General features: G+C 51.8%; 1 protein-coding gene across 1 annotated transcript; it reads right to left on the reverse strand.

The window, feature by feature from the left end:
• Window positions 1-10,807: 10,807 nt before the first annotated feature.
• LOC119328554 (auxin-responsive protein SAUR36-like) lies at window positions 10,808-11,242 on the reverse strand. Its single transcript, XM_037601531.1, has one exon. It carries the CDS (start codon window positions 11,240-11,242, stop codon window positions 10,808-10,810), a length of 435 nt encoding a protein of 144 aa, XP_037457428.1.
• Between the last annotated feature and the right edge of the window lie 777 nt (window positions 11,243-12,019).

The raw sequence follows: 12,019 nt of genomic DNA on the forward strand, positions 1-12,019 counted from the left end.
CCTACCGAGTGGAGAGCAATCCTCCCACTCGGGGGCTTAGCTGCAGTCCAGTACTCGCCTAAGTTCTCTCACTTGGAGACTTAGCTGCAGTCCGGCACTCGCCTAAGTTTGAAAAAATCCTACCGAGTGGAGAGCAATCCTCCCACTCGGAGGCTTAGCTGCAGTCCAGTACTCGCCTAAGTTCTCTCACTTAGAGACTTAGCTGCAGTCCGGCATTCGCCTAAGTTTGAAAAAATCCTACCGAGTGGAGAGCAATCCTCCCACTCGGGGGCTTAACTACAGTCCAGAACTCGCCTAAGTACAAAACACATCTCAATCCTCAAGGATGACGAGGGGCAGGTCGACTGCCACCTTCTCCTGGGGAGCTTCGCCACAAATACAATGCGCGATTCATCCCGCTCTACAGTAACGAAGTGCGGGTCGACTGCCACCTTCTCCTGGAGAGCTTCGCCACAAATACAATGTGCGCTCCGTCCCGCTCTGCAGTAACAAGGTATGGGTCGACCGCCGCCTTCACCTGGAGAGCTTTGCCACAAATACGATGCGCACTCCGTCGCTGACCCGCAAGGGCGACAAGACATGGGTCGACTGCTTCCCTCTCCTTCGGAGCTGCGCTGCGAATACAAAAGTTGTCTCGAATGAAGAATGGGTTCACTCAGCAGGAGATTCATAAAGATATTCAACGGTAAACCAAGTTCAGATAAATTCTAAAGGTTCCGGATCACATATCGAAGTACTCGGGCATGCAGCCCAAAAAAGTTTAACGGTTACAAAAACCACTCGGCATTCCAAGGCAAATTTAAGGTGGGACATAAGAGTTTGTTCACTCCGCGGGAGGACGGCTGGCAGGCTCGACGAACTCGTCCAGGTCGACACCATCGGCAATCCGAGTGGCGGCAACAATGAAAGTCTCCATAAAAGTTTGGAAGTCGTGCTTCTGGGTGTTGGCGACCTTGATTGCGGCCAGCTTATCTTGTCGCACCTCCTTGTAGTGGACACGAACCAAAGACAGAGCCACATCAGTGCCACACCGAGCAGAAGACTTCTTCCACTCCAGCACTTGGTCAGGGATTCCGTTAAGTCGAGTCATCAGAGACTCAAGATCGTTTTGGAGTGTGGCCTCTGGCCAAAGTGCCGGGTCGATCCGTGACATGGCGACCTTTAGTCGAGCCAAGTAGTCCACGGCACTGTCGATGCGAGATTCCAGACGGAGCAGATTCATGGCAGTTTCATCTTTCACGGGAAAGTTGATTGGATCCAAACCTGGTTCAATCCGCCCAGTCTCCTCTTCAAAGTTCTGGAAAAACTCTGCATTCACGATCCAAGGATAAGTCAATTTTCGTACACCGAGTCGACACAAAAAAAAATCAGTCGGAACAGAATGTGCACCTTCAAGCTTGATGAACAACTTCTTGGCAAGACTTCTCAGATAGCTCTCCAGATCATCCCTCCTGCGAGCAATGCTTTCCATTTTCTCACCCTGGACGAGATTCGCCTTCTTCCAGTGCGAGCACTCCTTGTTGGAGTCATTCAGAGCGGTCTTCAGCCTGGTATTCTTTTCTTCCAACTGGCCGACCGAAGCCAGCTTCTGTTCGGCCAGAGCGGTCCTGTCGTCAGCCTCCTTACGAGCAGCAGCCAAATCCTCATCCTTCTTCGCCAGAGCTTCTCTCAATTTTTCTGCAAAGAAATGACGATTGATTCAGAAATAGCAGAAGGGTACTCGAGTCTAAAACTGACCAGTCAACAAACTCGTCTTACCAGCGGCGCCGTCTCTCACCTTTTGGAGCTCTGTCGTGGCCAGCTCCAAGTCAAGGTTCAGTTGAATCTGCTGCCTCTCCAAGTCAGCAAAGTGAGCTCCAAGATCACAAGATTTCTGAAATCAAAGGAGAGAAGTTATATTACAGCGAAAAACAACAAAGGCAATAAATACTAAGACTAGGGTCGACTGCCCGCAGTCCACCATAGTCTCGGGGACTACACCCAGTGGGTGCACGTTGCATGCCCCCACCGGTTCTGATCCCACTTGATCGGCCCGCCGAAGTCGAGTCCAAAAAAAGGCAGAAAGAGAGAAAGTAGAACTCAGACTACAGTCGACTGCCAGCAGTCCACCGTAGTCTCGGGGACTACACCCAGTGGGTGCACTTTGCGTGCCCCCACCGGTTCTGATCCCACTCAACCAGACCGAGTGGAAGAGACAAACTATTTATACATTCGACAAAATACAAAGACTACAGTCGACTGCCAGCAGTCCATCGTAGTCTCGGGGACTACACCCAGTGGGTGCACTCAGCGTGCCCCCACTAGTCCAAAAAATTCAATCGACACACCCAGTGGGTGTACATATGAAAAGATTTTCGGAAAGAGTCTTCAGATAACATATCCTAACAGAACAAGCGGCGACCAACTAACCTGAACGTTGCTCTGGAGAGCCGAGCTGGCATCATAGGCGGCTTGGCTGGCGTCCCGCACCGTCTTCATCTTCTCCATCATAATGCCCGCCTGGCATATGGCTTCCCTAGCAGCATTCACCTTGTCCTCTGGGACATGATGGGTCGCAAAAACTGAAGGCGGGTCGACAGGGGCCCGAGCAGTCGACGAAGAAGGCAAGGCACTCGACAGTGGCTCGGCAAAGGTAACAGAACCCCGATTGACGTCGCCAGTGTCCTGAACGACTGGTTCCGCCCTCGGCGTCGACTGTAGCGCCTCACTTACAGGAGCTCGCCTATTCTTCCTCGTCAAAGGCCTCTCGGGCTCTTCATCATCATCAGGGAGGTCAATAATGTTGGGAGTTGTGCAAAGTTCAATTGCCAAAATCACGTCACCCAATGATGCACATTGCAGTTGAATCGACCGAATAAAGATAGTATGGCAGAAATCATACCCGGATTAGAAGTGACCGCATCCTCCATCACCTCATCATCATCCCTGTAAGCTGAGGTCCCGGAAGTGGCAGCGCTGACAATTCCAAAGTTCGTCCAGTTAAAACAAGAAAAACAAACAGCGCGGAGCATCGAGTGAATACAAAGAGAGACACTCATGCAGAGGCGACGGGGATATCAATCTTGATCTTCGGCAACGCCTTCTGAGTCCTCGGCTCTGCAACTTTGGGGTGCTTTGGCGCCTTCTCAGGCGGGGTTGGTGAAGAGATCCGAGGACGCTCCGAAGACTGACCAGCCTGAGTAGTTGCCTTGTCGCGGGCACTCGGCCGTTCTTGGTCGAGCTTGGATCGCCTCTCCTTGCGAGGGGGCGACTCGACTTCTTCTCCATCACTTGAGTCGTCGCTTCCTACATCCCCTTCACCATTGGAAGTCCACTCGCCACTGTCGCCGCCACTCGCCTCGCCTTCCAGTGCTTGCTCTTGCTCTCCGTTGGGCATTGAATACATTTCAATAGTGGCCTGAAAGAAAGCAGGGAGAACAAAGTCAGTCGACGCAATATAGGCAGCTGTGCGAGTGAATTCAGATTACAAGCAAAAACTCAGAATCAGACCTGCTCTGGTGCATGAGACTGGTCGAATGGGGGAACTCTCCTGGCTCCCCTGGGATTGTCCTTGTTCCCGGTAATTCCCGACAGCCACTTCTCCAGTGTGTCGTTGTCGACCTCCTCCGGGTGGATCCGAGTGGAGTCTTCAAGACCCGAATACATCCACATCGGATGGTCTCGAGCTTGAAGAGGCTGGATGCGCCGCTGAAGGAAGACCTCCAAGAGATCCATACCAGTGACCCCGTCACGAATAAGCTGGACCACTCGATTGACCAACACCTTCACATGCGCCTTCTCCTCCGGGAGCACCTTCAAAGGGGAGGGTTTCTCCACTCGGTCCATGGTAAAGGGAGGGAGGCCAGTCGATTGCCCTGGCGTCGATTGGTCTTTACAGTAAAACCAGGTCGACTGCCATCCGCGAACTGAGTCAGGAAGAATCATGGCCGGAAAGGAGCTTTTCCCTCTCGTCTGGATGCCAAGACCCCCACACATCTGGATCACTTGGGTCCTCTCATCACTCGGATTAGCCTTTTTCTCTGTCTGGGAGCGACAAGTGAAAATATGCTTGAAAAGACCCCAGTGAGGCCGGCAACCCAGGAAATTCTCACACAAAGAATTGAAAGCGGCGAGATAAACGATTGAGTTGGGGGTAAAATGGTGGAGTTGTGCCCCAAAGAAGTTCAGAAACCCTTGAAAGAAAGGATGAGGAGGCAAAGAAAATCCACGGTCGACGTGGGTGGCAAGAAGAACACGCTCACCCTCCCGAGGTTGCGGCTCAGATTCCTTCCCCGGAAGTCGTGCCGAGTCATAGGGGATCAGCCCCCCTTCGGCCAGGTCGTCGAGGTCTTCTTGGGTGATCCTCGAGTGGATCCAGTCGCCCTGGGTCCAGCCCTTCGGCAGGCCGGTCTGCGAGGAAGATCCGCCCCGGCTGGTCGCCTTTCCCTTCGACCTCGCCGTCGCCTTCTTTGCCCGCTCCAGAGCCGCCGTCTTCTCCTTCCCCATTGTCGCCGGCGAGACGCGTACGGAGCGGTGATGCTGGGGCGAGAGCGAGCGCAGCGGAGGGGCGTGAAGAGGAGAAGAGGAAATGAGAACGCACTGTTCGGGAGACTCCGGTCCAACGCCTTGTATGAGGCCGCTTCCGAGTGGCTGACGGGTAGGCCCAGGTGGCTCTGTCAAATCCTGTAACGATCGCGCGCGTGATACGTGGTGAAAAAGGCGGCGCGGGGATCGAGGCGGCTCCGCTCTATCCCATCCGATTACTGCGGCCTCTCCCGTCCTGCGCGCTTTCCAAAATTCGGATCCCACGAAATCTGCGGGCAGCAAACAACTTGTCAGACCAAAGATCTCCTCCGCACTGTCACTCGGAGCCTTACAAGTAAAGAAACTCACTCGACGAAGAATTAAGAATGGATCAAGGCGACTGAAAAGGAAGTTGCTGTCATCACTTAGGTCCGTTGATCCGAAACAAGATATGCTCACGGCATGAGAAACGAGTCGGAGAAGTTCTCAACTCCTTCCCCACTCAAACCTCGATCCATTCGGGGGCTAATGATGAAGCTATGTACCTAAGGTAGGGTCATGGACCTGTCCTAACTGCCCTACCCAAGGACATCTCTAGAAGAAATCACCTTTCAATCGACTTGGAGGTGTTCCACTCGACAGACTCGAAGACACTCGACTAAGAAGCAATCACTCGACCAAGATCCAACCACTCGACAGCCGGGAGACCTAAAGTCACTCCGCACGCTAACGGTCGGTCATTAAGTAGCTTTTATGGTCATCATAGCACTTTATTACTAGCATTACCAGTAATGCCCTGCCTTAATGTACATTGAACCCTTTGTAACGTGGGCTGGCCAGGGTCCTGGCGCACTCTATATAAGCCACCCCCCTCCTCCGAGGCAAGGGTTCGCACCTCTGTAATTCATACTCACATAATCCAGTCGACCGCCTCCGGACTCCGAGACGTAGGGCTATTACTTCCTCCGAGAAGGGCCTGAACTCGTAAACCTTGCGTGCTTACAACTTCTCCATAGCTAAGATCTTGCCTCTCCATACTTACCCCCCTACACTACTGTCAGACTTAGAACCACGGCAGTCGAATCAACAAAAGCTTGATTCCTTCTAGGTATTAAGGGGCAACTTCACCTGCAAATGGTTAAGAGGCTCACTGGACCATTAGTTCTGATTTACTTTTGTTTGGTGTAATGCAAATAGCATACATGATATATAATTGGTGGAATCTACGGAAGTGATTGAGCAGTAGTTACTATTTTGATGGAAAGCTCGATTCCTTTGTTTCTATTGAAGATGTGATTTTTTTACATGCACCCACAGTACCTTTGGAAAAACATTGCACAAAACCGTGCTCCAGGTGTATAGTTGGCAAAAAAAAGATGGAAGGTGAAAAAGTTGTGGGTCTTCACTATTCAGGAGCTACACATGGCAAATTACTGGTTAAGTCCGCTGAGTGATTGCACCATTCTGCTTGGGTGGTGGCAAGTTATCACTATGAAACTAAGGAGTGCCCTCTCAACATCCTTTGAAGCTTCTCTCCTAAGCAAACACATCACATACTCCATCACCGCTGTATCACAAGGCAGTGTGATCCTCCCATCATTTGTGAACCCACACTCCCCCTGAGACATCCTTAAGAGTTCTTGGAAGACTCTTGTGCAGAGGCACACCAAGGGGATCTCATACCGCCTGCCGTCGGAAGAGTAGACAACACGGTGGCCCTTGTCTGCAACTGTACTGCAGGATGGGTGCATCTCCTTGCCCACTATCGTTGCCCTTCTTCACCCGATAGCTGCCTGCCACATCTTGGAAAGTTGAGCTAGCTTCTTGGAGCTGATCGTGGTCGCTTGTTTTATTTTTTTACCAAGATGGGCTGTGACTCTGAGAAGAAATGATCAGAGAAAAAGTCGGTTTGTGTGTGGTGATGGTTTGTGCCATGAGCATGTGTTTGTAGGAAGCAGGTGTGATGGGAGGCTATGTATCTTTGGTTCCACTACCATCAAAGATAGCAAGTTGTCAAAGGACAAGGCATTGAACTCCCTGTTGAGATGTTGCTATATGTGGCCGCAAGATTTAGTGCACTGGACCATTATCCTTACATGGTGGGACATCTTTACTGGCTTTGTATGTAGCTGGCCATATCTGTGGGTTGAGAGTATTTTGACACAGAAGTAAAAAAAAATGTCGGGCGCCATTGTAGGATTTTCTAGATCTGACATAACAAGCTTACTAGCAAAATATCCTTTCTACGGACAAGAATTTATAATCGATCATATAGGGATTTTCTTTAAAGGTGGGAAAGAGATGTGTGAGGTGTGTGAGGGTGCCATCACGGCCACCAATTTTCAAAATAAGGTTTCTTGGTTACATGGCTTCAGATGCTTTACATTTTTGAGCTGCCAAGACAAATTAGAACATTACTTGAGGCCTCTTTAGAGCATCTCTAAGAGACCCCTTAAAAATTAACCCTTAAAAACGCGTATGAGGGGCACTGTAAACTATTTTTATGGTGCGAAATTGCCCTGGACAGTAAAACTGTATCCCACTGTAGCTCATATTTTTTCTTTTATTTCCTTCTTCCTCCCTCCCGGCAGAGCCCGTCTCCGGCCACAGCATGCCTCGCCCTGGCACCTCTGCTCGCCCCAGCGCCGCCCGCCTTGCCCCCGCGTCGCCTGCCCCGACCGTGAGTTCCCTGGCGTGCCTTCCTGTCCCCAATTGAGCCCGACACCGGCCACCACTGCGCGCGCTCCCCGGCGTGGCTGCGTGAGCTCCCCAGCGCCCCCTGCCACTACGTGCGACCCGCCCACCCTCCTGCCGCCCTTCTCCGGTGCCGCCCCTCCCCGATTCGGGCCGCTGGTGGCCTGCTCCGCCCTACCCGTGGACAGCCTCGCCTCGACAGTGGAGGTCGAGCCGGCCGCAATTCGGACCAGCGGCGGCAAATTCCGACGTGCGGCGGCTTCTTCCGACGTGCGGCGACGGATACCGGTGAGTTCCGGGTAGATTCCGGCCAGTTCAGCAGCGGCGTACATATACTCGTTCGACGTAAGGCAATATACATCCGACGAGGTTTGACTGGTTTACGGGCTGAATTGTATACTGCCTTCGAAACTGTACATACAAGGTTCTCGCGGATGAATTTTCAATGCCCTTTAAAAAGTTTAAGGGCCGAACGAGTTTTTTCAGACCGAAACTGTAAACACCTCTATTTTTTATGGGTTTGATTAGTTTAAGGGGTCTGCTAGAGATGCTCTTAGTGGGTCTTATGGCTGACCTCTGAGGGGGGAGGGGCTCCACGAAAAAAGAACTCCCCCCTCCTGTCCCGCGTTGCTCCCGCAGGCGGCCGGGAGGGCCACCCCAGTGTCGCCGGTCTCTACCTCTCCTCCCACCTCCTTCCCTCGCCGTTGCCGAGTCGCGCTGCCGGGCAAAGCCCGGTAGGTGGCGGCGGGGCGTCCTCTCCCCTCGGCTGGCGGAGGCTGGCGCGGGCGGGCGTCCTCTGGCTGGTGGCGGCGTGCTGGGCGGCGGGGTGCGGCCGCACGACGAAGGGCGGCAGCGAGGGCTCGTGCGTGTTCCATTCCCACAACTGCGTCTGGATGTGGCGTGGAGGGCTGCACAGAGCGCCTCTAGGGTGGCCGTGGTGGCTTGATCTGGTTTGTCCAGATCTGGCCCCCGGCTCCTTTGGGGTCGCGGGGCTCCCCTCCGGTCGTGGTGGCGGCCCTTGGGTGGGACTCCCCTCCGGTGACGGGTGCTGGCACCGGCTGGGGTTCTTCCGTACTTCGAGCTGGTCGGCGTGGGGTGGGAGCTTGTGGTGGTTTGCACCAGTCATCGGCGTGGTTGCGGCACGACGGTTGGCGTGTGACGGCGGGGTGCGGGGTGATGGTGACTGCCTCGTTCTCCTGGGTTTGGACCGACGGTGCGCGGGGCCGGGCGGGCCGCTGGAGGTGCCAGCCGCGCGCATAACGGGGAAAGGTTCGGATCTATGGTTCGTGCTCGGGCGGGCTAGGTCAGGGCCCGGGGCGGATCAGAGCAAGTGCTTCAGGTAGGAGAGGTTTGGCTTGGCCCGGGATGTGCTTGCAGGTATGGTGCTCGATGGTGGTGGTCGTGTTAGCGTTGCGTCGGTGCGGGGATCGGCGCCGGTGACCACGGACACGACGTCGAGTGAGCTCGCCTGGCCAAGGGTTGGGGCTGGCTCGCCAGCGGCCGTCGGCAGTCTCGTGAGTCGTGTCCCTCCCAGTTCACCGGGATTGGCTAGTGACACATGTGTTAGTGCCTCCTACGATGGAGGCGCCGACCCAGACTCGGGGACTGATGTCGGGCTAGGAGTAGATGGTGTGTCGTCACTCTTCCTATCGTGGTTGAGTGCGTTGTGATGTGAGCGGCGCACGCTGTCTTGCGAAAGGGATGCCGAGGCGGTTCACATGGTTGCTCTTCGGCGGGCAATTGCGGTGGTGGTGGCTCTCCTCCCGGGTTGTGTGGGCAACGGGAGGTGTTGCGACTGGTAGCTCGGACGTGCCCTCTCTCTCGGAGGGGCGGCGTCCTGATCCGGATTTGGGGACCTGACATCGTCGCGTTCCTCATGGCGGCCTCGTGGTGGCACGGGTGAGTTGCCGAGCGAAAGCTTCATGCCTTGGCGCCGACGATGGCGTCACCCGTGGGTACCGCGCTCTTCTTGAAGACGTCGTTGTGGTTCTCTTTGTGTCATGGCTCCAGGTGAAGATCTTTGTCCGTGTGGACTCGGCAGCGGCGACGCTCTGTGCCGTTCTCCCTATTGGGGGCGTTGTCGTGGAGCTTAGGTGTGCTAGGTCGTAGCGTGGGGTGTGTTTAGTTCTCTCAGTGCTCTTTGTTGGTAGCATAGTCACGTGCGTTCTGTGTCTACCAGTTATCTCAGGATTGGCTTTGTAAGACGGCTACCTCACCATCTTGTATCGTTCAGTCGTTTACTTCTTCGGGTGTTGCTTTATATATAAAGCGGGGCGAAAGCCTGTTTCGAGAGGGGGCTCCACCACCTGAATATATTACTCAAAGTTGCCAGGACAGAGTTTGGCACAAGCAGGTCTAAATGTGAAGAAAGGCATAGGCGCCAAGCATTAGTGTCATCCTTATGACCGGCCTTGGTGAACCGATGAGACCAGTTGGTGAAGTTGTCGAGGATGTTCCTGACCGTGGTTTACATGATGGAAAACCATGGCATTACGGGCGTCCCAGGTCTTACATAGGATAGCAAGAACCGATGACCTCTGAAGTTATGTTTAAACCATTCGAAGCAATGTGTTATTGGTGTGCCTTATTGTTCTTAAGCCCTATTAGGAGGGAATGCATTGTGTTATCAGGTCCAGGCTTCAGTATTTGCAATCATATTTTTATGGATGAGGTGAGGACATTTATCAGGGCTTCTGAATCAATTGTATAGCTAGTAGGTGAACAAATGGTCCATGACTCCCGTGTGTCATCAATGACACTAGTTGGCAACTGGCAGGTAAGAAGACCATGAGTCTGCTCATGCAGTGTTCGCTATAATGGAGGCAATGTGATTTGAACTGGATTAATGCGGTTGCTACATACATTTGTGGTCCTGGCAGAGGCCATAGCTGTGAATAAGTGGTTAGATGATTGGATACGCACTGCACAAGTGGGTAACTTAGGATGTTTGATGAGGCCTTCCTTAGCTGATAGGCCTCACTTCTCTTTTGAAGAGTATGAAGCTCACTTCATGGGCTTCGCAGTAGTACTAGCAAATAGAAATACCGAGTATTGAGTTGTGTAGTGGCTAAGAGATATTACTACAACATGTAGGCTCCAGAGTCATATGAGGCCTACCGAAGCACATCATTTGTTAATGGTGTATAGAGGATTGGGTCTGCTAGTTGGGTATATTACTTAAAAAAAAAGACATTAATCCGGTTAGGAAGGTTGTTGGTTGTTCAGGCAACTTGCTCAACAATTTCATATGGCCAGTGCACCTTGTGGTCTGATTATTTTGATATTTTCCAGCATCTCACATGCAATCCATTTCTTAGTTTTGTTCATGTGATTCCTACTTGGCTTCATTCCTAGTTGGCTTCTGTGGTGACCTCTCTAATACAGTGCAGAAACTGAACTAGCAGTAGTAGCACTAGATATTGTTTCAATTGGCTAAACTTGATTCTTTCTTCTTCTAAACACAATGTGATTATTTTTACATGCATCCATCTGTACATCCACAGTACGGCACCCTTGGAAAAACGTTGCACAAAAGGTGTGCTCCAAAAGTACAACCGGGGAAAAAGATGGAACATGAAAACAGAAAGAAGAATCTGGAGATGTTCACTCTTCAGGAGCTGCGCACAGAAAATTGCTGGTGAAGTCCAGTGGCTGCTTGCATCATTCTGCTTGGGTGGTGGCAAGTCGTTATTATGGAGCTGAGAAGCGCCCTCTCAACATCTTCAGAAGCCTCTCTCCTGAGCAAACACATTACATACTCCATCATTGTCGTATCACAAGGCAGTGTGATCCTCCCCTCACTTGTGAACCCAAACTCTTCCTGCGACATCCTCAGGAGCTCCTCGAAGATCATCGTGCGGAGGCACGCTATGGGGATCTCGAAGCGCCTCCCGTCGGAGGAGTAGACAACGAAGTGGCCCTTGCCTGCAACTGAGCTGCAGGACGGGTGCACATCCTTGTCCGTTGTTGTGACCCTTCTTCGCCCGATGGCACTGATTCCTTGCCACTTCTTGGAAAGTTGAGCTAGTTTCTTGGAGCTCATCATGGCCACTTGTTTTGATTTTGAAGATGGAATGTGTCTCTGAGAAGAAATGATCAGAGAAAAAAGGTCAGCTTGTGTGTGGCGATGGTTTGTGCCGTGATCATGTATTTATAGGGCGCGTGTGTCATGGTAGGGTCTGAATCTTGTACAACTATCACAAAGACCAAGTGTTCCATAGACAACGCCATGAACTCCCTTGGTGTGATGTTGCTATCTGTGGTTGCAACTTGCAAGATTTGTTGCCCAGGACCATTTTTTCTCACATGGTGGAGCCATCTTTGCTGGCTAAGTGCATAATTCATCATCACAGCTGGTTGAGCTTTAACATGCGCACACGGCGGTACAAAGTTTTGGGTACAGCCCTTTAACTAGCTTGATTTGAGATAATGAATATATTTACTGACATATTGGCCCTTTTATATGCTATTATGCAGTTTTTGCGTGCCTGATTAATTTTGTATTGCGCATGTTCAGTGTTATCTTAACATGAGGTGCATTGCATCATTCCGCCATCTTACGATTTCAGGAAATCTTAGAGAAGTTACTCTGCTTCATGCACTGATTTTCCTCATCTCCCTTTCGCTGCAAGTGTCATGTGATTGACTCAAGATGACTTAACTATCACCACATCTTCTAGAAAGGTGGATCATGTAAATGTAATGCAATGATCTGAGCAAACTAGAGGTTCCATGTTCCTATTTAAACTTTTTAATTCAGGCTTCAGCTGATACAAAAACTCGTATTTCCGCTTAGATTCTACTATAGGCTTGGAGTTAGGAA

Source organism: Triticum dicoccoides, chromosome 7A, assembly GCF_002162155.2.
Source record: "Triticum dicoccoides isolate Atlit2015 ecotype Zavitan chromosome 7A, WEW_v2.0, whole genome shotgun sequence".
NCBI lineage: Eukaryota > Viridiplantae > Streptophyta > Magnoliopsida > Poales > Poaceae > Triticum > Triticum dicoccoides.